Source organism: Pipra filicauda, unplaced genomic scaffold (genome assembly GCF_003945595.2).
Source record: "Pipra filicauda isolate LSUMZ 115617 unplaced genomic scaffold, ASM394559v2 scaffold222_size1277272_pilon, whole genome shotgun sequence".
Lineage (NCBI taxonomy): Eukaryota > Metazoa > Chordata > Aves > Passeriformes > Pipridae > Pipra > Pipra filicauda.
This window is the reverse complement of record NW_024104335.1, coordinates 225,686-250,967: the sequence shown is the minus strand read 5'-3', so window position 1 is coordinate 250,967 and position 25,282 is coordinate 225,686. Positions and strand designations below refer to the sequence as shown.

The window sequence follows — 25,282 nt, the reverse complement described above, 5'->3', positions numbered from 1 at the left end:
TGCTGCTTCCAGCCTACGGGAATTGAAGGGAGACTGCGGCATAGAAAGGAGGAGCAGAAAGAAAAAGAATTAAAAAAATAATGAGATCAGCAAGCCTGAAACCCTGGCAAAGGTGCAGTGGCTGCCTCACAGTGATGTGCTGTGGGACAATGGGAAGGCTGCCCTTTCCCCCCTTCCCAAAATGCTCCCTCCACGGAGGGGCAAGCACAGGGGCTCTTGTCCCAGAGGGAAGATGCCTGCCTTGTGCAGGGAGCCGAGATGGGGTTGTAAGATCAGTGTGGATGAGGCTGTGGGGGAGTCCTCTGTCTACCTGGTGAGTGTCGGGGGTTCGAGCAGGGCAGCAGACCTTAACTTGGCTTAACTGCAACCAGAAAAGCCACTGCCATCTCCCCTACATCTTAATACTGCTGGGTCTCAGGAGATGTCGTTCCTCCCCATCCTTGAGATTCACCAGGAAAAGGTGAACAAGCAAGCTTTGTGTCGGAGTTAGTGTATGTGGTTAGCGGTGTTTCCCAGCCTTATTTTAAAGAGCAAAGGAAAGAGCCCCACTCCATTTTTCCATCGTCAAGCAGAGAAATCTTTTGTGCTGCCTCTTAAAGGGACCTTGAATAGCTGCTAAGGAATCGTCAGCAGTTACATCACCTCCAAAGCAGCTACTGCAGGCACCTGACAATTTTGTCCCACTGTTACTCTGGGGCATCATTAGTGCTCCAAATTCCTCCCCCTTGGAGAAAGCCTGCATGGCTCACTGAGAGGGAGAAGCCACTGTGCAGTTTATGATGCTGTGAGTGGCAGAAGACGATCAGGAAGATGGGCTGAGGCTCACTGAAGATGAGGTAGAGCAGGGGACACATCGTGGTTTCCTAACCCCATCCCGTTGGTGACGCTGGGTTCATCAGCCCGTGCAGAACCTGAGCATCTTTCTGGGAGTGAGCTGAAGGCGCTGCAGTAGCATTGCCTCGGGCCGGAGAGCTGCCGTTGCCTGGCAGCTGCAGGTTTCCAGGGAAACCAGAGGTGCTAACTTGTTAATGAGCCCCACGTCCCTGATTGCTGCTGCAAAATAATAATAATTAGTAATGGGCCTGTGATTTAGGAATCCCTCAAACAGTGTGAGCCTGCCGAGGGGAGTTTGCAAAGTACCAAAGCACTTGAAAGAAATGAGGGGATAGGGAAGAAAGAAGGGTGTGGGGATTGGAAAAAGTGACATGTTTTACATCTTAGTAAGTGTCTGGAGAGCTGGGGTTGGGTGGGGTCCTGCCAGTGTCCCAGCAGTAAGCCTGGGGCTGGTGGCAGACCTGACCTGGATGAAGAAGCCCTGGCCAGGCAGCATCTCACTGCAGGGCTCAGAAGGCACAAATATTTCCCCAGATGGACTGCAGGGGGAAAAGCCAGATCACTTAGCTCAGTGCCACTGGGTCCTGGTGGAGATGGCAGTTCTTCGGGAATGGCTGCTTTTAGATTACTGGGGACAAATGAGCAGGTGTTTCCTGAGGTGCTTATCCCTTGGTAGACTCAAGATGGAGGTGCCACCAGAAGAGTGTGCTCCTAGAATGACCATCACAGAGAGTGTGCTGTAGATCCAGTCTCGCATGATGGAAATGTGTTTGTGCAGTCAGAGCTGCTTCCCACAGCAGAGCTGTCCTGCCTGGGACAGTGAGGGGAGCATCTCCTCAGCTGGACTGCATGGGGAAGGTAGAGATCTCCAGGGCACAACTGCTAGCTTGGTGCAAGAAATGGGCATGCTGGTTAGTGAGGTTTGTGGTTGATGCAGAGACCTGCTGCTCTTCCAACTGATGTCTCCAGTAAAACAGAAACCAAATCTGTGCCCTTCCCTTCTCAGCTGGGGGCCTTGTGCAAGACGAGAAATTGAGGGAAGTGGCCTCCACTTGGTGATCTGTGTTGGGCCGGCACAGGGAAGAGTTCCTGTGGCCTGGCGTGCCACATGGATAGACTCAGGCTGAGGTGTGTTTCAGGTTTTCTTGCTCTCTTGCCTGGCCTGCCCAGAAGATGGTCACAGCCAGGTTGAACGTTTGCCCTTGGCCTGGCTTGCTGTGTGTATCTCTGTCACACTCATGACTCGTGCCCAGCACCCCTCACCTGACATGCACATTTGTGGAGGGGACACCAGGGACAGAGTCCCTGTGAGTGGGCAGTTGGCCCACTTGTGCTAAGCTCTGCAGGTCTTTCTGTCCCTCGGCTGCAGTGTGGCCTCTCCTGCTGGCTGTCCCCATTCAGCTAAGCTGTGTGCCCATCTCCTCATTACAGGCACTCCGGGAGAGGTGGGATTAAAGGATTAAGGGAGTGTTCTTCAGGAACACTCAAGAAGATTAAGATGGCTTTAATAAACTGATAAATGAGGACACACAGCTATGTTTCTGAAACCCTAATTTAGGTTCCAGGTTAACCTTTCCCCCTGGTCTCCTCTCACTATGGTGAGATCTCTTACTTTAGCAGTCCTCCATGTAGTACCTCTTCCTTCAGTTTTCCTTCTGAGCCATCTGAGCAGAAGCATAAAGAGATCTTTCCTCCTTCTCTGGTAGTCTTCCCAGGTAGGGCAGTGTTACAGCTCATCTGAGAGACCATCTCACATACAGCCTGCAAGGTACTGTGAAGGTCTCAAAGCCTCTGCTGGTACCTGGAGTACCTGTTAGCTGGGAATGAACTCACCACCCCTCAGTCTGGCTTCAAAATGTCCCATGGTTGCTGCCAGAGAAGTTGCTTGTCTGCCTTTGACCTGGCTGAACATACACAGAGAAGTCTTGGTTCTAACGCCAAGGTTACAGCTCCCTATGACCGCACTCAGTTGGCCAACTCCGTCCCCTGTAAAGGCTCCTGGAAGGAGAGGCAGAACAGACTATCCTTGCCCTTCCTTCCCCCCTCTCTTGGATGGAGCTTGGAGTGGAACCTGTTTGACGTGTCACACGTGTCTGCCACTAGATCCACCTGGGCATGCTGGAGTGGTTGTTCTGTACGAGAGGGGCTATTGGCTGACCTGGGAAACCTTGTCTGTCTTCTCCAATCTCTTCTACCCGGGCTTCTGGTCATCTGCCAGAACTTCATGCAGGCCTTTTCTGCTTGGACTTCTCTCAGAGTGGTAAAGCAATCAGGCTCTGTTCTCTTTCCCAGACCCCTCTGTTTGCATCTGAGACCCCCAAAGTTTACCCATTTCTCATTGTCTGGAGATCGGATATCGTGTTATCTCTAGAGGAACTGTGCAATGTTGGCTCACTCCTTCTTCCCACTTGAGTCCTTCACTCTCATCCCTCTGCCACAGTATTATCGCAGTCTTTTTTGTCAGTCGACTCTTTCTATTCCCTTTTTATTTCTTGGATGTAATTGTAAAAGCCAAAAGGAATTCACAGCCTGGTGTCCTGATTGGGAAGGGAGGCAGAAAGTGATTTGGGGAGTGGGGTGTGAAAGGAAGACGAAGGGGAAAAGCTGGCTAATTTGCATCCTTTCTGAGTGCCCTGGCTCTATAGCCAAGGTACAGCAGGGGGTCTTCTGGCAAGGCGGTAGCGACGTAATGAGGTGTGTCATATCCCAGCAGGAGCCAGCCTCGCTCCCCCTCAGACCCCCTAATTAGAACTGTTTCAATTTTTAAGCCCCCTGAGGAGTTCTGGGGGGAGCGGGGTTCTTGCCGTGGGGGGACTGCCCGGCGCCCACTGAGGGGGCAGCTCTAATTGGAGTCGCCACAAGGAGCCGCAGAACGATACGTGGGGCCAGGGACAGCAATGCCATAGTGCTGCAGGGTTGCCAAAATGCTTTGTGCCAGGAGGGGCCGTCACTAATGCAGCTTTTAGGGGATTTTTTCCCTCCCATAATTTGTATTAACACATTGGCAGAGGCAGCAGGGGTGTGAGACAAAGGGCAGAAAAGCATTGCACGTCCTAGTGTGGCTTTGTACTGGGAGCTTGGATCCTTAGGCTGAAGCCTGGGACATCTACTGCTACTTTGGGAGGCAAGCCTGGTAGTGCAGGGAAGTTTGGGCTTTTAATGCTGATGTCATGAGCCAGAGCAAATGCTGGAATCCGCATCCTCATGTTCTGTGGCTTTCCATCCTTTTTCTACAAGCTGGCTGTGTCCTCCAGGTTTGGTGACTGGTAACTGAGGTCCCTGTCGTGTCACCCAGTAGTGTGTCCAACTCAAGCATCTGACAACTCAGCTCAAGTATCTTGAGCTACCATTGCAGTAGGTGCCCACACTACAGAGGCTTCAGCTGTAGGAGCTAACTTCTGGCTTACTTGGATCAGGGTGACTCATAAGCCTCCTCTAGTCTATGGACCAAATCCTGATCTTGCAGAAGTCAATGAAAGTCTTTACGCTGGCCTTTTCAGGCACGTTATTCATAGTCCTCCTAATTCAGATGCATTAAAGCTTCCACGAAACAGCTTGTGGGTTCTCTCTAAAACACCGTCTGGCAGGAACAAGAGGAGCCTGGTAGTAGCCCAGGCTTATTTTCTGAATGACTGCAGCGGCATTAAAACCTAATACCATTAAAACATGCCTGCAATGACGTGTTCCATTAAAACCTAAGAAGACACTTTGAGCTGAATGCTCCCCAGCGTGCCTATTACTCTTGCAGACCCTGTGGGGTCCTTCCCCATGGAGGAAGCTTGTTCTTCTGATAGCAGTTCAGAGAGCACCAGACTCGACCCCCTCTCAGCTCCTAAGATGGAAACACAGGGTATTTGTACACAGGATCCCCCCATATATGAACCCCCTTTCTAAGTCTGCACAAGTTAGATGCTGCAAAGCAGTAGGCTCTTTGGGGCCATCTCAGTCCGAGTATAGCTTCCCGGGCCCTCTGTCCTAATGCCTGGGCTGTTCCTTGAAGACGGGAGTAAAGGTCAACTCAACTTCTTGTCTTCCAAGAGAGGTCATCTTCTCTTGACTTACCAGGAGGCAAGCTGGCAAAGATACCCATGAGCAGGCTCTGATAAACAGGCAGGTGAAATCCAGTGTGAAGTGATGGACATGAGTGAGCAAACCTGATTTGGTGATGTGTCTGATGGGCCCTGAACTAGCTTTTATCATGCAGCAGCAGAACCTTAGAGCTGAGCTAAGCTGCTTCTGTGAAACCATTAGCTCTGTGCTTGGCAGAGGTCAGAAAAAGCAAATTGAGTGCAAGGAGCCATTGGGCTGGGAACAGGGAAAGGAGGTGACATCTTACCCCGTGCAGGTCCCTGGTGTGCCTGCCTCTCAAACATGGCACGTGGTGGCTGGCCAGGGTGGCAAAAGGTATCTGTGCAAGAGGCAGCTCTGTAGATGCTTTGACCTGCAAGGCTCCTAAATGAGGTCTAGATGTGGTAAGAACTGTGGGGAAGGTGATTAGGAAGCAGGCATATGTGGCCTTTTCTGGTGCAAGTAGTAAGGGTCACCCAGAGAAGCCATCAGTTAGCAGATTTAGAGCAAACCAGGGGAAGGACTTCTTCAGTGTAGCTGACAAACCATTCTACTCCCTGCCCCTGGCCACTGTGCCTGTTAAATTAAAAGCCGACATGGCCTCAAAAAGCAATTAGACAAATTCATGGAAGAAAGTTCCACTGAGGGCTATTAAATACAAAGAGAAAACCTTTGGTTTGGGCAGCTCTGGAGCCACAGATGCCCTCAGGCTGGGAGAACGTATTTAGAAAGTGTGGATTGTTACACTCTTAGGCTCTTCTGAAGACATCTTCAGAAGGCCAAGCCCTTGGGGACTCGGCCCAAGGTAGATGTCATCCTGCCCAGCTGACCAGTTGTCATCTTCTTCTTCTCTTTCCAGGTTCAGCACAATGAGTTGGCACTCTGCGTGTTAGCAGTGTGGGGACACTAGGACAGGAGCTGCCCTGCTCATCCTTTACCCCTTGCTCATTCCCCTCTGGGGAGACGGGTGCTGGCGTCCCTGCCCTGCCCTTCCACCCCTTGCCCCCCACTCGCCATAGAGGGGACAGGCCCGTTATGGCTGGGGACAGGCTCCCACGTAAGGTGATGGACCCCAAGAAGCTGGCCAGCCTCCTGAGGAACGGAGCGGAGGGCACCCTGGTCATCGACAGCCGCTCCTTCGTGGAGTACAACTCCTGGCACGTCCTCAGCTCCGTCAACATCTGCTGCTCCAAGCTCGTTAAGAGGAGGCTCCAGCAGGACAAGGTCTCCATCACGGAGCTCATCCAGCCTGCCTCCAAGATGAAGGTAAAGGATCTGACCCTCACCTTTCCTGGTGGATGCTCACATCCTCTTCCATGGTAGCATTCAGGCTGGCCTAAGGGCCACCTGATACATGCATCCTCCTCCATCCCTTGACCCCAGTATCTGCCACCATCTCTGTGACACCCTTTGGAGAGCTGGAGCATGAGCTCATGTGGCCACAGGGCTGTCCTCAGGGACCCTGTTTGTTGCCTCTGCCCCACTGACGTGGCTCCCTGCTCCAGGACAAGCAAGTCTAACAGGTATATCGGCCTTAGGACTTGTCTTATGCCAGCAAACAACCCCCCAAAGCCTTCCCAGAGCTGTAAGCTTAATCCCCTGCTAAAAACTCTTCCCCTCCCCTCTGTCATCTCTAACTCCATTCAGGGACATGTAATCCTCCTCCCCTGTGACGCCAGAAGCTCTTATCCAGTGTCATGGCATATTATCTCTCCCAGGCTCCTCTCTCTATCGCTCCTGGTTAAATAATAGAGGTGGCTCTAAGCCACGGAGCTGGGCTGGAGTCCCGACCAGAACAGTGCCGGGTCCCCCTATGGTGCCATGGGCTGGGCCCTGCTCTGCACTGAGGTGCTGCCGGAGGGCTGCGCCGCTGGGTGCCGAGATGCTGCTGGAGAGCTGCGGCGGTGGGTACCGCGCTGGCTGCGGGACGAGCTGGAGGGTGGTTCACCATCCAAAGGGTGGTTTGCCATCGCAGCCCGCCCTCCTGCCGGTTCGCTCTTACCGTTCCCCCCCTCCTGCCTTGTAATTTTATGGCAAAGCGAGGGTAATTCAGGCGATTAATCAAATGCTCGGCCCAGCTGGAGCCATCTGCGTCGTGTCCCCCCCCCGCCACCCCGAGAAGCCACCGCTGCCCGCATTGGCTGCCGGTGACATCACCCCTTCGGGATCAAGGGGACTGGCAGCGCGGGGGGGCCAGCCTCGCGCCAATCTGCTTCGGTGATGCTCTGGGCTGGGCGATTTGGAGGGGATTGCAGAGACTGATTCCTGAACGGCTTTAGCTGCTCTTAAATCCCCGGGAGAATAAAGCAGAATAATCAGTTTTTCGCCAGCTCTGAGGAGAGCGGTGCGGCCGCCCTCCTCCCGGCGAGGGTCACCTCTGCAGTGGCCGCCGTCACGTGGAGCGGCAGCAGCAGCAGCAGCAAAAGCGATGCGCAAGGGGGAGGAAGAAGAGGAGGAGGATGATAGGGAAGGGGGAAGCATGGAAGAGTTAACATCAACTGATGCCATCCCCAGCTTTCCAGCTGCAGAGGAGCAGTGGCTCCCAAAGGGGCTGGTTGGTCCTTCCTGGCATTCCCTGCTCTGTCCCCATGGAAGGAGCATGGAAGGATCACCTCCTTCTGCTCCTGGATCATAATGGTTCACGTACTGGCTCGGGACATGATTATAACCAGGGATGACAGGGAGACAGAGGAGAGGCGATGCCACCGTTTTCAATTCATGGTTTTTTCCTTTTTTCCTTTCTTTTTGATACGGCTTAAATCCCTCCTGGCACATCCATGGGAGGAGGCAGAGTGTGCCACTCTGCACAGCCCCTGCCATGCTCACTGCTTGCATGCTGGCTCTCCCAGCACACGCAGCCCAGGAATTAATTAAGCTTCAGGACACCCTTGAGAGGTTAAGCCACTTGTCCTGGGAAGCTGGAGAGGAGAACCACGGTGGGAGGGGATCATTTTGTATTCTCATCTGGCATAAAGCAGGAGTGGTAGCTGTGACTCAGGGTATCCAAGCCTTTATGTGCATGCATTTGTGTGTTTGCATGAACTTCTCCTCCCATTTCAGCCACTCGGGTCATGGTTTTGGGACCCACAGAAATCAATATGGTCTGCTGCTTCGACGTGCACAGACCCTCCTCAGAAGGGGACGCTGAAAGCTGGTTTAGACCTCCAATACCTTGTGTCATTTCCCTGCCTCCACTGCCATCGCTGGCCAACACCCCCCAGCCCTGCTCTGCCCCGGGCTCCGCGCACCGGGGCTAGTGGGGGCAGTGGGCCGAAGCGGGGGGGGGCGACGAGGGTGGGCGGGGGGCACAGCCTGCGTTGGGAGCAGATGGCAGGAAGGGTGACATCAGTGGCGCGATTGTCCGGCCCCATTATTCCTCTTGACGGGCCTCCCGCCCTCCTCCTGTTTCCTGCTCCCGGCCGGCCGGGGCTGCCGAGACAAAGGCGGCTGGCAGCGACGCGGAGCTGCCCGGGCAGCCAAAGGGCAGCCCCGAGCCCTCGCCTCGTCCCACTCCTCCTCTCCCGCCCTGGGCAAAGAGAGCTGAACCTGCACATCCTGCCTCGGTGTTTCTTAGGGTGGTGATGACCTTTTGGGGAAGGAGGCAGGGGCAAAGCATTTGGGCAAACCCCACTGCCAACTCAGCTGCTCCCGCCTGCGTGCTGGCAGGGGGGATGAGAGCATTTGTCTAATCTGCTTTTCCCAGGACTTACTCTCCTCTTTTCTTTATTGCTGCTAAGGAAGGGTACCATTAACAATGCTTCTGGGAGCTGCAGTTTGGGGTGATGCTGTGGGATAACAGCAGCTCCTGGCTTTTTTGGTGCAAGGAAAGGAAAGGACCATTTGGGAGGAAAGAAGAAATGGAGACATTAAAAAGCCCTTTCTTTATTTTAATTAAATGTGCCTGTGATACTACAATTGAGGCAGCTATAGCTGCCATAGCTGAGCTACTGCTCCCCAAGCTCCTGGTGTGGACCATCTTCCCATGGTGCTTGAGCTGGCAAAAACTGCAGCAGCAATTCATCTCCCAATTAGCAGTAGTTTCCCTCCACACAAAAATGGTACCAACATACTGCTCTGGTTGGTTTTTAACCCTTCTCCCAATACTGACAATAATAAACTCTCACAATAATAATTTCCAATAACAACTGGAATCATTCGACTCCTTGGTGCAGTTTGGAGAGCGGAGGTTATGGAAAATTCCCACTTGGGGTTTTCACTAGCATCTCTTTAGGGAAATGTTGAAAATTTTCCTCCTTCAAGATCCCCCTGGAAAGTCCACTTCTAGACGGTTTCTCACTTCCTGAAATGGAGCTATCTCCAGAGCAGCTATAGCCTCGGTTTGAGGCAAGACGTGGGTCTCTTTGGGCGATGGGAATATTGATTTATTTGCATTAGGAGCATGGCTCTGCAAGCAGCTGTTTTGCTTGAGGGAAAGCCGGGGCTTATTTTTGAGCTGTGTGCCTGGCTGCTCTTTATGTTGATGGAAGCCCTGTTATTTCAGTGGGGTGATTCACTGTGTTTTGAAACAATATGTGGCTGAGATGTCAGTAGTAATTGGGATAATAATAATAGCTGGCTCTTATCTTAGCCTGGATCACCTGTAGAGCATCATTATCCCTGCTTGGCAGCCAGGGAGAGGCGAAGCAGGGACCTGGGCTGTGTTGAAGCACCCAGTGCCGGGGACTAATGTCCATAAGGAAGTTACCTTCGGACAGAGCTGGAGAGGGTAGTGGGGAGCACAAAGACAATGAATGGATGATCTCAGCTGGGGTTTGGTTGGAACTGTTGGCTGGGTGGTCCCTGCTCCAGGCTGGCCATATGCCTCTGGCCGAGATGTTAGCAGGGAGGAGGTTTGTCCCTGGGGAGCTGCTCTGGGGCACCTCCAGCAGTGGAGTGGGCCAGCAACTTTTCAAAGGTGCACGTGAGTTTGCAAGTCCCACTCAATATCTACTTGGAGCCAAAGGACTTGCTGCATCTTGGCCCCACTGTCCCTTGCTGGCTGGATGTGGGGACCTTGCCTGGAGGGTGATGCCTGAGGTTTGGTTACTTCAGCAGTCTTGGGATTATGGCAACCCCTTGGGAGAGCTCCCACCATGGAGGTGCCGCTCCTCAGAAGGATGCTGTGTTGTCAGCTTTGCCCCTGCCCTATGTCAGCACCTGGCAGAGGCAGGAATCTAGCACAGAGTATCTCTTCAGCTCCTCTTCTGGCCCTGTTAGTTTTTAACCTCCCTACATTTAAGACCAGAGATGGGGTATATCAGGAGAGCATGAGACTAATAGAAGACCCATGGACCTGATTAAACATCTCTCTCCATTTCTCTTTGTGATGAGGAGCCAGGATACCAGTGCAGGCTCCTTGTATGCTTGTCAGGACCATCCTACTGACATCCTTGTCCCAGCAAGCCACATATTTATTTTGCAGCCAGGCCATGCGAGGCCAGCACTTGTTTGGCATTTACATTGAGTGAAACCTTATAACTTTAATAAGATGTAAACCGTGTCACACATCTCTGCTGTCGCTCAGCAACCCTGTAGTAATGGCCCAAACAAAGCCTCCCCGTGTGGAGGGAACACTAAATCCTATTGTGGAATAACTCTGCTTGGCCAGAGCTGGTATCTCTCCTGTAGCCGCCTCAGCCTGGACTGTGCAGCCAGGATAAGCCCCTGCCCCACCACAGATCAGTCCCTGCCTCACCATGCTTTTCAGGAAGATGTTTGTGCTGGCATGGGGCTTCAGGCTGGGAACTGGGTCTTTGGGATGCATTAGGAGGACTTGAAGAGATAGCAGCCCTCTTAAGGATTGATGGGCTCCCAGCTCCAAACAGGCTTGTCAATCACCATGTGTTCCTCCAGCTGTGCTTGAGATGACCTCCCACAAAAGTGCTGATTCAGGGATGGCTAAGGAAAAGATGCTGGAGTACATCCTCATCTGACTTATCCCGGGTGGCTTCAGTCATTTTTCAGTGTCTTATTTTAAAATTCCTGTGTCTTTTTCTCTTCCCTCTCATCCTGCCTTTTGATCCCTCCTGTCATCCTGCTGGGGACAGTTTTTCTCTCCAGTGCCTGGTGCCAGGCTGGGGGCAGGTGGGTCCTTTGAGCCCCCCCCTTCCCAGCGCTGAGCAGAGCGTGGTGCCCCGAAGGGGATTTCTGTTGGTGCGGGGCAGTCCTTCTGCTGCGGTGCAGAGATGTGATGAGCTCAGCTACATCAGTGCGCCCTGCAGGTTTATTTGGATGGTGCTCACGTCGCCGAGCAGGGAAGCACTTGCAGGAGGGTGTGAAAGCAGCATTAATAGCAACAGCAACCCTGAGTGAATCTGCTCTGGTGGTAAGATAGGGCTAGGCAGTGAGGGCTAGGCAGTGAGACAGCAAAAGGAGACAGGCGTATGTGAGTGGTAGCTTGTTCAAGAGGTCTTTTGAAGAGATTTTGGAGAGGGCTGGGCAGGGGGTGGGCAATGGGCAGCTCCAACACTAGCTGGAGAAGAGAGCAGCTTGCAGGCACATTCCCTCCTTCCCTGCCTGCCACTGCCTACCCCTCCTCCCAAGACGTGATGAATGTGTCTTACCCCGCCGGCTGGGAGGGCAGGTGCTCTCAAGCCAGGCGCATGCCATGCACCCAGCTACTCAGCAGATGTGCTGAGCTGTGCCTCTGTGAGGACTTTTATCTTCTTTTAATGCTCCCTGAACATTCACCAAGTGAAAGAAGATATTTGCCCTCTTTCAGCCCTTAGGGGTGATGTGCAGGTTTGGAGTGAGCTTACAGAGTGGTAATGCCTACAGAGGTGTTACTGTGCTGGGCATGGTGTCTCCAGCCTGAATCCTGAAGAGCTGTTGTTCCAGTTGTACTGATTCCAGCCACAGCACAAGGGCTTTGCTGGGAGCACCCCTGCCTGCAGAACCACTGCCCTCTGACACCAGCCAGGCTGCAGAGGAGTATCTGAGGGCAAAGGTTGGCTGGGGAGGAGGTGGTGAAAGAAATTGCATCAATTTCTGGGATGCAGTTAAGTAACAGCTAGCTGAGGGTGGGCGATGGGGAGGAGTGACCCTATTTTGGGTAGGATGCTCAAAAGTGCTTGCAGTTGGTGGGGCTGCTCCAATGGACATCTGTACTGACACACTCCTTTGTAGCTGTGGATTAGAGTCCCAGGCTGGCTGGTGAGCAAAACTAGCTCATGGGGATGGTGTGGAGCTGGAGTTTTCTGCTTGTGCAACTACTAAATTTATCATTGCTTCCCATGGTGGTGTGGACAGCAGCATCCTCAGTGCTCAGCCTGTTTCTCTGATCCCTGTTTCACTGCTCCCCTGCAGGTGGAGGCAGAAGAGCACCAGGACGTGGTGGTCTATGACCAGAGCACACGGGACGTGACCGGCTTGGCTGCCGACAGCTTCCTCTCCATCCTCCTGGGCAAGTTGGACAGCTGTTTCCACAGCGTCTCCATCCTCACAGGTAGGAGCCCTGGGTTACCACTTCTGACACTCATGCCCTTAGCCTGGAGCTACAGAGCTGTGGCTGTTCACATCAGTGTGCACCTGCTTTCCTAGCCACCAGCTGCTGTGGTGGAGGAAGGCAGCCCTGTGTGCAGACTGAGGAGGCTCGACACACGTTGGCATCACTGGGTCCTCCCCATGCCTTCGTTCCTTGCACTGTCCATCTCCCCTCCACTGCACCCACCAGCCAGGGTGAATGAAAGAGGAGGGTATGGTGGAGTTGTGGTGGCATGGATCCAACCATCCAAAAGCTACCCTTTGTTCTCCCATCCCTGGGTTGCTTCATCCCTGGTAAATGTTCCAAGGACCCGACCCGATTCAAGCACTTTGTTCCCTCTTGTTGCAGTCAAAGGGAGGGCAGGAGGAGAAATCCATGTGTATGTGGTGGGAAGAAGGGGAAGGAGGACAGGGGCAGAGGGTCATCACTGAGTGAGTCAGGGTCTGCTGGAGATGATGCTCTCCAGGCACAAGTGTGCAGGCAGGAGGAGGCACGTGCTGCCCTAATTACAGCCCTTCTGCAGTGCAAAATGTGAGGCAGGCGACTGATGAATGAAAAGGTCTGACCCATCAGAGAGGAGGAGAGAGAGGCAGCAAACTGCCTAAAGGAGAGCTAAAGCTGTCTTTAATTCCCCATGTCTGGGACAGTTGGATGGCTGCCTGGTTGGCTGCCTACCTCTGAGCTTTCTACCCATGGAGGGGTGGGCAGGCACTGCCCCTTGCAGCCCCTCAGTCCCACTGAGCTCAGCCAGGTTCCTAAACAATAGCAAAAACACGGAGATGGGAATCACCTCTGTCCCTCAAGCCTGTCCTCATCCTGTGGCAATTGGGTACTGCTTTGGGACTCACAGTCCAGCAGGGTAACAGACCCTGGGAAGGGGTAGTTGTGATGGGGAAGGTAGCACAAACAACGGGCATTCAGGGAGCCTTGCCCATGCGAGGCAGGGGTAAGTGCCGATGAATTAGAGTAGCTGCATTGTGATGGGGAGAACAGAGCAGAGAAACAGCGGGAATAAACCCACTCGTTCAAGGCTTTCAAAAGAAGGCAGGGACTACATGAAATCACATTAAAGCTAATTAATGTGGCCTGGGTTGCAGGAGCTCAGCTGAGGCCAGTGCTGGAGGATGCTGCCATGAGCTTGCTATGGCAGCCCCTGGCCTGCCCCAGCAGCCGTGCCTGTGGTTTCAAGGTCATTGTGGCATAAACAAGGGCACAGCTTGGTGCATGGTGCAGGAGAAGGAAAAGGTCGATTTGGTTGCGTCTGGGAAGGAACATGCTTAGTCATGGGGATGGGTCAGGGAACAGCTTTGGCGGCATGACCTTGGCACCCGTAACCCACTGCCATTTTCCCAGGGCTGGGCAACAGGCCATGCTGTACGGTGGCTGCAAACCCCCACCCCAGGTCCTCCTGGAGCCAGAACAGGGATGGGTGAGGTGGCCCTGAAAGTCCCAGAGACTGTTTCTGCCTGGTCAGGCAAGTGAATGGACTTGGGGGACCTTTGAAGTACCAGTGCACCCTAGCCACATGCCCAGCATACCCCATGCTAGGTGAGCACTGGCAGCATGCCACCCCCTCGGCCATCAGCATCACCACCACCGAACTCCCTGCTAGCAAACTGCTGCTCCCTGCTTGGGAACACGCATCCTCCATCTTCAGGGCGGCCATTTCCATTGCCCTGGGCTGCAGGAGCCCAGACCCCCAAGCAGGAGTGTGGCTGTGCTAGGCACCAAGCAAAGCTCAAACCTCCCCAATTAAAAGCGCCGCAGGGCCACCACCTCATGTGGAACGCGGGCCACCAGCAGGTGGAAAAAACTGGAACTGAAATGTAGAACACTGGGTCATGGTGGTGGTGCTTTACATGGAAATCCTGACTAGAAGTGGCTGCGCAGAGCTCCGGGGGAGGCTGGGCGCACTTGCCGACAGGCACAGCTTCCTCCTGCCTGCTTCCTCCTGCCTGCAGTGCGGGCAGCAACGGGCTGTTTTAGAGGCAGCTCTGGAGGGCTTGGGAAGTCTGGGGCAGGATGTGTGGGGGGGTGCCTGATTCTGCCCCTTTGCCCTGGTGAGGTTTAACCCCTTGGTCTGTCCACTCTGGGCTCAAGCACCTTGTCCTGCCCCAACCCATTCCATGCCTCTAGCTGGGGGTGGCTTGTGACCCCAGCAGGCTGGCAAGAGCTGCTGAAATCTCAACCTGTCCCTCAGTGGATGCCATCACCTCAGGGAACCCTGTCCTGAGGGTCCCCAATTCAGTGTGGCAGCCCTGCACAGCCCCTCTGTGATCCCCAACTCTCAGCCCCAGCAGATGCCAGAGACCATCCAGCCTCCATGTCCCCACCTCATGTAAACACCACCCTTGGCCTTTCTTGCTCACCTTCAGACCAGCGACCTTCTGACCCTTGAAGCAGCTGATGGAGGATGATGGGTGAGGACAGGGGAGCTGGGGGTGGCAGGACTGGTGCCAGGGACTCCTTAAGGGTTAACAGCCCAGAGCAGTGATTCCAGCGGCTGGGAAGGAAGAATCTGAGTCAATTATTCCCAGTCTTGGAAATCATCAGCTTCTCTTCTTTTTTCCCTTTTTTTTTTTTTAATTGTGTAAGTATAAATAGTGCTGCTTGCTGCCCTCCATCCGTGGGAGCAGAAAGACTGTTGATTTATATGGTTTTCCTGACATCACATGAAGTGGTGGAAAACTGAATGGAGCCAACATTTTTCCTGCATTACGTAATGCCCCCTCCCTCCCAGCCCAGCTCTGCTATTCCTGCAGGAGCCTGACTGTTCTTTAACCTTTGTTTACTTCAGCACAAACCCTTGCTTTTTTTGCTTTTTTTTTTTTGCTATTTTTTCTTTTTTTTTTTTTTCCTTCTTTTTTAACTTTGCCTTTTTCCCCCCCTTTCTTCTTCCCCTTTGCAATCTCCTGCTTGGTTTTTATTAACAGCCATTATCTGCTTATGAAGCAGCAGCAGCAGTCTGGCTCCATTGCTCCCTGATAGCTCCCGCATGCCGGCTCTTGTACGGAAGCCTGGCCAGATCCGTACAGTGGTGCTGAGCTGCTGGGTGCTGAGCTTCACCAGCTCCTCTCCATTTGTCCAGCTGCAGTGGGCACTGGGGAGATTTTCTTTTACTCCTGTTCTGTGGCTAAAAGCAACAGCTGAGGGCTTGGGATGCTCATCCAGATGATGCTCAGGCACCCATCCTGTCCCTACTTCTGGTTCTTCGGCTGAGCGCTGGGCTCTGCTCTCCTGCGTTTGAAGCCATGTTCCACACAGATTAGAAACCAGGGTGGAAGTGTGACCAGTGGCAGTGGTCCCCACAGCCTAGGCTGCTGGGGTTGGGACCCCCCTTGCACGACAGAGACTCTTTTCACTGTGGTTCCATGTGCTGGGGGAGCTTTACCATTGCAATATCGTGCTCCGACCTGAAACAGGCCCCTCAATTGCTTTCTGAACTCGAGTCATGAGCTTTTCATCTGGCTCGGGAGTGTGTGTGAGATCATCTTCAGTGCCCCCCTCCCCCCGCTTTTGTACCAATTCTTCAAGGAATGTTTAAATTTTCCAGTCCTGTTCTTTCTAAATTTGGAGCGTCTGTTTACTCCCAGGATTCGGAAAGAATGTAACAATATCATCAGCGACAAATCCCTCCCAGCCCTCCGCTCGCCATCCTCCTCCTCAGCGAGCGGGCTGGCCTCGGCAGTGCTGGCCATGACCCAGGTCCTTTCTAGCCCAGCGGTGCCATGGCCATCAGGCATGGCTGGAGAGAACTGCAGTTGCATGGCAGCAGTGATCTGGAGGGGGCTGAAACTTGGGAGATTTTGGGGGAATCGACGTAAGACAGGTGACTTCAGTGAAATTTGGGGGATTTTGGGGGAATCTACCTAAGACAGGTGACTTCAGAGCAGGCAAAATGAAGTAGTGAAAAAGAAAAGGGGATTTCCATTGCAGGAGCTGACTTGGGCTGCCCAGGCATGAGTGGGTTCAGCACTGAAGCACTGGCTAGAATTATTTTAGAAACAGGGACTCAGGGACAGATGATTTTAATTAAAAAAAAAAAAAAAGATGAATGAAAAAAGTCAAGCTAGGCAGGTGTGAAAGCAGCACATAGGTAGTGCAGAAAAGAGGGGGCTTGCCTTCAGTCTGAGTCTTAGGGGCTGGAGGCAGCATGTACATCTGAAAGGCAGGAAAAATACAAATGAATCTGCAAAGCTTGTCATGGCAGAAGCTGAAGCTAAAAGCTTGGTAAGATCCAGAATCAGAACTGAGGTGTCTTTACAAACCCATTGCAAGAAAAAAAAATAACCTAAAACCTAAGAAAGAAAATACCCCAAACTGACACTTAGGTTGTCAGTCACAAGCTCTCTGGTGGGAGTGGGGAAGCAGGACCCAGCTGCACTGGCTATTTGATGGTCACCATCCTCATTGCCCATTCTGGAAAGCATCACAGTTTCATCTCTTGACTTTGCTGTGTGAGTGTGTCTACTGGGGACACAGCACGTGCAGAATGCACTAGCTAGGGGATTTTGTCCTCTGACTCCAGCAGAACCTCTGCTCAGTATATGGGCCTGAAGATGCACATGTATGTCAAGCATTAAGGCTATTTCAGGTACCCTCAGGCTGTAATATCCAAGAGCACTGGTGGACTTGGCATGAATCCATCAGATATATCTGCAAGGTTTTCTTTTAAAGTCTAATTACTGTCTCTGAACCTCCAGCAAGCACTTCTGTCCACCTGTGGACGCCTCCATCCCATGCCATACTGTGATGAACCAAAAGAAGCAGATCTTCAGCTGGCAGGAGTATGGATATGAATGAGGTGGGCACAGGGGTGGGATAAGACAGGAAAAAGTGCTCACGTTGGACTCTCAATTTCTTGCTTCTCCCAGATTTGGGAGTTTTGTAGAACGAGCTTTGCAAATAATGTGACTGGAGCTTCTGGTTGTTCTTCATCTACAAACTGCCCACATGATAGTCGGGAATGGAAAAAGAGTAAGAAGGGGTGTGGAGGGGTTTACCCCCAGCTTTTCTTCAGGCTGTAGGTGGTGGAGTGCAGGGGGATTACCTGTGGTGATGTTTTCCTTTTGACTGTCCAGAGGACTGGAGGTAGGACACTGATACCAGCCTAGTGGGAGAGGTGTTTTTTAAAAAACCAAATGATAACACAAAGGTTTGTGATTTTTACAATCCTGGAGCTTTAGGTAACTCTCCAAACCTCCCTCCCTCTCATGCAAAACATCCCTGGAGGAGTTGCCTTCTTTCCTACAGCAAAGCCATCTGGGACCACTTTAGCCTGGGCAGCAGTGTGTTTTCTTGCCCTCTAGCCCCCCTCTAGTGGGTGCTGGCATCCAACTTCAGACACCCAGCCCAGCAGGTGCCTTAGGGAGTGCTCCTAGTCTCCACAGTCCAAGGCATGGAGGCGGAGTAAGGTGCCCCCTTCTCACCCTCAGCCACAACCAGGAGATGCCTGGGAGGCTTTCAGCCCCGGAGGGACCAGTGACTGCATCTCTGGGAAGGGTTAAGCCAGGTCATGTATGTGCAAGGCTGATTGTATTCCAGACCTATGCTCTAAACCTCCCTGTTTAGCAACGCTGTCGTCAGACAACTTGTTTTCCCGATTCTATAATTACCCTGAGGAGCTTCCCCTCCCCCTCTGGCTGCGTTTTTAACCATTGGACCCAGAAAAGGCAAGCAAAAGGGTCAAAGGCAGCGGGGGACAGAGGAGAAGGGGCTTAGGGAAGAGCAGCTCTCTGGATGCTATGACTTACAATACTGCCATGTAATTTCATTTCTCATTTCTGGAAAGTCGACAGAAGGAAGGCAACTTCCCCGGTAAGAGATCCTGATGGGCAGGAGTCACTGCCCAGTTACAGTTTCCTTCCTTTTGAGAAACTTGCCTCCCCTCATCCACCTCCCCCTTTCCCTGGGCCTGCGCTGCATGCTTACAAAAGGTCATCACTGGCAATTATTATAAGGTCCCAGTGCTGGGTGGGGAGAGGAATCACTGGCCGCTGCCCAGCTGGGCTCGTGACAGGCTATAGGTGCTGTCATGACAGGGTGTGTAGGTGCTGAACAGGGACTCATTCTGCTCTGTGCCCTTGCAGGCGGGTTACATGAGTCTCTCCAAGCCCTTGCAGCAGATGTTTTTCAGGGGGTGCTGTGGCAATGAGAGTGAAGTGGGGCCCACCAGACTGGGCATCTCTCCCTGGGTGATGCACCTCTGTCTACTAAATAGGGGCTGGAGGCAGGATGGGTGACAGCCTGGCCAGGAGGAGCACCTGTGAAAAGGGGCCAAGGGGCAGCAGCTGATATGTGCAATGTACTCCTGCACTATGGACATTGCCTTTCATCTCTTTATGTGCCAGATGCCCCCTGCCCTAGAACTAGGTGCCACCCCCTATCCTGGCCCTGCCAAAGGGGTGAAGAAAATGGAGAAAGAGCAGGGAGGAGGATGCTGCCTGGGGAATGGCAGCTACAGGTGGGATCTCCATGTGGCTGGACTTCTCACTGGTGGAGGAAGAGGGTTGCTGACTACTTGTGCTCACTTGTCTTTTGCTGAGGATCAGAGGGATGTGGGACGCTGGTGAACCTTCTTCATTGAGGTCTACTTTGTGGTGTCATGCCCAGCTTCCTACCTGGGGCTACCAGTAGCCCTGAACTGAAAACTCAGTCCAAACACATCCTGAAGGAATCTGGCATTACCAAAATAATTTGTGCCCAGGGCTCTTGCAAGCCTGAGGAAGCTGGGCAACCAGAGGGCAGCAAGGGGAGGCAAATGCAGAATTTTGCACTTCTGGGTCAGGGGCAGGTTGAGAATTGCACCCCCTAATTCACCACATGCTTCATGCAGCATCCCCCTCTTCTGGCACAGTGTGTCCAGCCAGCCACTGCCCCTGCATGACCTAGTGACTCCAGTAGAGTCGTTAGGTCCACCCCAGTAGACCCCCAACCACAGCCACTGGAGCGAGTCACAGCTGAATCACCCACCAGCACAGGTAGAGCACTGCTGGCACAGTGGTGGTGGGATGTGGAGGCATCTCCATTGCTGAAAGACACTGGTCACCAGCATTATGTGCCCTCCCTTGTAGTGACAGGGGTGGCAAATGTGGGGGACCACAGATACCCTGAAGACCTGCTGTGGTAACCACTTCCTGAGTGGGGGAAGGCTGCTCCTCTCTCTTCCAGCCTAGTTGGAGCACGCTTTGAATTTTATCCAACCTCTGACCCACATCTGATAATAATCAAACCATATTTGTTACAACAACAAGGCTCGTTAGGAGGCTGGCTCCGCTCGGGATGGGGGGGAGGAGACAGCACTTAGTTAATGCCAATGACCTCATCTCATGTGATGTCATTCAAAGGAAAAACACTGAAGTCACTCACATATGGCTCAGCCTGGGGTTTTTCAGCCCATAAAGCTTCAGATTTTCAAAGGCACAATACATGCACCCCTCCCCTCCCTCCTCCACTTACTATAATCATGAATGATTTTCTGGAGGCCTGAGCTCAGACCAATAAACTCGTAAGGAGCTGTGTGGAGATGTATTAAGGAGTCATGTGCTTTGGAAGCAGAGGGACAAGTAATTTTCTCGCCCAGGACAAATGCAAAGAAGAAAACACATCAACTTCACGCACTTCAGAAACCACTACTGATGGATAGACCCTAGTAGGACTAGGAAGGCCCATTCCTACATGTCCCCTCTTGCTGGAGTTTTGCGTGTGAGAAGGCTTTCAGAGAGGGTACATTTCCTCCAGACCAGGTCCTGCTTCACTGGGAACAGGCAGATAACTCCATCTGACACAGCCATGCATAGGTGTGAGCAGCCCAGTGCCAGCCTCTTTTCCTGCCAGCTGTTGAGACCCATTCATCTCCAGCTGTTTGAAACCACTCCAGGATGAGCATCCCTCCTGGGTGATGCTCTCAGTGGAGACATTAAGGGGAAAGATGAGCTGGTGGTTAGAGACCTGCTGTCTGGTCCCCAGCTCTGCCCTGCAGCAGAGAACCCCAAAGAAGTTATTTAATCTTTTGTGGCTCAGTTTCCCTGTTGAGGCATTGCCCTTCTTGACGCTGGGGTTCAGAGTTAAACATCACCCAAGGGATGCCCGTTGTCCCGCCAGGAGCAGCCGTGGGGTGCCCTCACCGGACAAGGGGACAGCAGGGAGCAGGGATGGAGAGCGGTGCTGCATCCCCCCCCTCATCGCGGGGGTTTCATCATGCACCGCCCTGGCAGGTGCTAAAACGAGGTGTGGGCACGAGCTTCCTCCCACCACACTCCTGTTCCCGTATTAACTGCGCGGGGCCAAACCCCGGCGTGGTGCAGCGATCCATCTCCTGCCGCGGCTGCTCGCTGCGGGGGGCTTTGGGCGGGCGAGAAAATCGCGGTTGCGCCTTTAAGCAGGGAGCGAAGCATATGTCAGCCCGGCGTTGTGCTGCGTGTCTGTGTGCTGAGTAAGGAATGCGGCCGCATGCCTGACCCGTTAGCTATGAGCGCGGTACGGGCGCGCAGCGAGCGCGGCGGCGGATGGGGCGGCTGCTCCCGGGCTGAGCTCACTCGTGCTGGAGCAGGCGGCGAAGAGGGGGGCGGACGGGGAGAGGGGGCTACGCCGGGTCCCCCTACCCCGCACGGGTTTTTTTTAATGCTTTTTATTTTTTCAGCCTGAAGGCTGAAGCCGGGGGGAGGCTGGCGTTGCTCTGCCGCAGGGGCGCTTTTTTGGTTTTTTTAGTATTTTGTTTGCCCGCCAGCTGTTGTTTGGCGACGGTGAGAGGTGTCCCCGCGAGCCGCAGCCCAGCTGCCTGGATGCCCGTGGATGTAATGATTGCTCCCTCCGAGGACCAGTTCTGGACAGACATGCGCGAGGGGCAGATGAAGCTGAAAATAAGGGTGCGGAGGATGAAGGAGAGCAGGGACAAGAGAGGTTTGTCAGCCGGCCTGGCGCCTTTCCTTCCGATGGGGACGGAGCGGGAAGAGAGGGCTGCGCCGCCGGAGCCCTGCTTTGCCCGGGGGCCGGAGATCGCCTTTGCCGAGCGGCCAGCGGGGAGCGGAGCGCGGTGCTGGCGGTACAAAGAGCGCGGGCGGCTGGCGAGCGGGGAGATGGACGCGAACGGGGAGCGTGCGGAGGGGCGCGGAGCGGACCGGCGGCCGGTCGCCAGCCAGGGGCGATGGGTGCAGCGCTGGCGGAGGCGGCCGGGCTGGCACAGGAGCTGCACAGAAGAGGGCAGCTCCTTCAGGCAGGTGAGCAGCTGCCTGCAGCGGGCAGGAGCATCTGCAGCGGGCCCAGCGTTAGGCAGCTTTCCCACCAGGTGCGGGAGCCGATGAGACTGCCTGGCCAGGGGGTACCGCTCCCTGAACCCTTCGCCGTGCAGGCAAGCTTGGGGAGAGCGTGGATGGAGCGGAGAAGGGAAGGAGGAAAGCTGAGGAAGCCAGGGCAGGATCTGCCGCCAGCATCTCTGCTCCTTCGGGCGCCGGGTTGCGGGGGGGGGAGGGCGCCGCGCCCCGGGCAGAGGGCAGTGCGCGGGGAAAGGACGGGCGAGGACGGCGGGGAGAAGAAGGAGCCATCGGCTCAGGGCGCTGCGCTGCTGCCCGCACCCAGGCAGCTGCCCGCCGGAGCCATTTCGCTCCACTAGCGCTGCGCTGCCTGTCCATCTTCGAATGGTTTCTTGCAGAAAGGGGGTTTGCAGTGTTTCCACTCCCCAGTGCCAGGGCGAAGGGCAAGTGGAGGAAGGGGATATTAACTGGTGCATCCTAAAAACATGCCGAGCCTGGGATGACCTAGATTACCGAAGGGTTGAATCAAGGAACTTCCCCTCCATCACTACTTAAAATGGGAGGCTGCTAAAAGTGCTTGACAGGTTTTTGTGGCATGAAGCACATAACCCAGTGATGGTGTCATTAGTAATAAGTCACTACTGGAAATGACACATTTTTCTTTACTTAGAACCAGTGAGGCTGGTCCAAAGCAGGCACAGTCACCAGAGGAAAATCAAGCCCGACTCGAGGAGTGTATTCATGGTTGTGTGGGCGGAGGGCTTCCTTTCTGATGCTTTTCCTTTTTTTAAGGATATTTTCCGCTCCTTTGGGAGAATGGGAGCGGGGTCTGGGACCAGCCTGCAAAGCATGGGGGGGCTGGCGCAGGTTGGGAGGCAGCAGTGCGGTGTAGTAGCAGATGGGCAGAGGCTGTTCGGGGTGACCGTTGGGGAAACAGGGAATGCATATGAATCCATAATAGGGCTGATTCATCGGCTTTCTCATCCCTACTGCCTGGAGAAAAAAAAAAAAAAGAAAAAACGGAGCCAGCAGTGGGGTGATGAAATTTGGTGCCAAGTGAGGGGATGGTGAAACCTGGGCAGGGGAGTGGGGGGGGGGGGGAATAAGGGACTAGCTGAACACTGCACATGTCTCTCCAATGCACTGAGATGGATGGAAGTATAAGAGCATCAGCCAGGAGAGGGCAAGTTGGCCAGGCTGCAGAGCACCAGGATTTCACCAGGCATGTGGGAAGGATGACATGCAAGCAAATGGGCTGTGTCTGTATCAGGCATCACTGGCAGGGATAGGGAAAATCAAAGGGGATTTGATTTGAGAGGGAAACAGTGAGGATGGAGGCAGGGGTAATATTCAGAAACGTCCTAGGCAGCAGGAAATGCTGACAAAGCCCCAGAGCTTCCTGCAGCACAGTGAGTAAGGATGGCAGTAATCGGTGTTTCATCACGCCACCCAGCTTAGCTACCGGCACCAACAGGGTCCCACCCAGCACAAGAGCCAGGGAAATAGTGTTTTTAAAAGAAGGATTATCCCAGCAGCTCTGGAGGTTGGCATGCAGCATGCCTGGCCCCTCCAATTTCTGTCCATCAACCTGCCACAGAGATGCTCAATCAACCACTCAGGCTCATTGCCATAAGAAGGCTGAGCATGATACAAATGAGGGCTGGGGTTTTGCAGGTCCCCCCAGCTCTTGTCATTTGCTGTACCTCCATCCAGCAAGGTGGTTTAACACTTGGGGATGGATGTGTCAGGGTGCTGAGAGCAGCATGTCCCCTGGAGGCTGGGGTGATAAAGAGGGGGCATCCAGGCAACATTTCGGCCACAAAGACAGCACAGCAGTGAGGGAGCCATGCTGGCGTGGCGGCTGCTCCAGCAGCAAGCCGAGGCGCGTGCTCACTTGCATGCCCCACTGCTCCTTGCCACGTGCCGCCCTGGCAGCAGCTCTCAGCCACCACAGGCATTTTAATGAGAGCTGGGCAGAGCCTAGCCTCTCTCAGCCCCCTCAGCCACCAGGAGCTTGATCGGGGCAGAGGGTCTCCAGCACGCGCACAGGCGCAAAACCCGATGGTGGAGCTGCGGTCTGCCACAGAAGCTCCAGCAGCTGCACAGGGAACCGGTCTCTGAACAGCTCCGGCTGCTGCTCTTTAACACTCGTTATAGGAGCAATGAGGGTGGGCTGTAAACCACCTCTTTAATACCCCTGTCGGTCTCCTGCCAGCTCCCGGTGTGAGAGCTGGGAGTGAGGAGTGGGGTGCGGCAGCTGCTGGCCCAGAAAGGGTTTGCAGCTCTGGCTGTGCCTGTTCCCCTCCTCCTTGCTGCCACAAACTGATGGCACAGCAGAGTGACATGTCACCTCTTCTTCCCTGTTTCTTGATGAGGAGCCTTTGAGCCCATGATGCACATGGGAGGCTGGCAAACAGGACATACCCCTGCTGCTTGGTGTGTCTCTAGGGGGATATTTAGGAGACTTATGGGGCTGGGGGTGTTCAAGAGACATGTGACTCTCCTGAAGAGCAGTTTTGGGGTGAGGCAGGTGCCCTGGGCAGCCCTTTCGCAGCCTCTTGCCATCAGGGGGGCACAGTGTCAAGGCCAGAGCTGTTGGGTTGTTTCACAGGACTCTGAAGGAGGTGGTGAGTCCATGGAGCTGGAGATGAACAGGCAGTCTAGAGCCATCAGAGCAAGACATGAGAGGGTTTTCAAACCCCATCTCCACTTTACACCTCCAGCCTAGAAAGACAGCCTTGGTGCAGGGAGGGACATAGGGAGCAGCAGGGAGCTGGGATATCCTTGCTTCATGTGTCCCACACCTTCCTTTTATCCCCAGCAGCATCTTCCCTAACATCTCATGCAGCTTAACGGATTGCAAATCCCTAAAGCTGGGGCTTACCACCAGAAGGAAAACAATGCCACACCACATCCCTGTCTCTAGCCAGGACTTTGTCACCTTCCCTGCATCATCACTGCTGCCCAGCCTTGGCAGAGAAGGGAACAGCTCAACTTGCAAGTGATAGATTTTGCCTGAGATGTTGTCAGTGACCCAACCATGAGTTAGATGTCCTCAGAGACCACCTGAAGGTGACAGCCAGAGCAGTGGAGGGGGGTCCCCAGGTGCATCAAGGTCCCAGCTCAGCAGTCCAACATCTCTGTCCTTCAGCCTTCTGATCTCCTTCCGTGTCCGTCAGCCCAGTGCCAGCACCGGGGCTTTTTGTTCATTTTGATTACAGCCATCTCAGGGCCGTACGCACACAGTGGTGCAAAGAGAGACTGGCAAAGGGCATCCCCACTGTGCCGTTTGCTGCTCAAGGGGAGAAGTCACAGGGCTTCCCAACAGTTGCAGCAGTGCTGGTACCACAGGAACCTCTTCAAAGATGCTACTGGCATCTTCCTCCTGGGCTAATGAATGGGCTCAGGAAGGATTCCCAGGCAGTCTGCCTTCCCTCTGCAGCATCTGTTCTCCCAGTAAATCCAGTTTCACTGGGAGATTATCATAGATGTTCAGCTGGAAAATGTGCAGAGGTGAGAACCTAGTAAAGATGGGGATGGGGGAGAAGTTGTGGGGTTTTTCCACTCTCCTCGATATGACACAAGGGCCATGCAGAGCAGGGCTGGGGGCTGGCCCAGAGGTGTCTGTGCAGAGCACAGCAGGAGG

The 25,282-nt window shown here is 53.9% G+C and overlaps 1 protein-coding gene across 3 annotated transcripts in view; it reads left to right on the top strand.

Annotated features, from left to right (window-relative positions):
• DUSP8 (dual specificity phosphatase 8) overlaps positions 1-25,282 on the top strand; it is a 41,235-nt gene that overhangs the window by 8,698 nt on the left and 7,255 nt on the right. The window contains exons 2-3 of one of the 3 annotated variants that reach the window (XM_027724125.2): positions 5,762-6,168; positions 12,208-12,346. In XM_027724125.2, the coding sequence (XP_027579926.1) occupies positions 5,938-6,168; positions 12,208-12,346 (370 nt within the window). In that variant the 5' untranslated portion in view covers positions 5,762-5,937. Of the gene's footprint in view, positions 1-5,655; positions 6,169-12,207; positions 12,347-20,808; positions 21,287-25,282 lie in introns of those variants that run through there. The other 2 variants (XM_027724122.2, XM_027724130.2) reach the window with 2 other exon arrangements.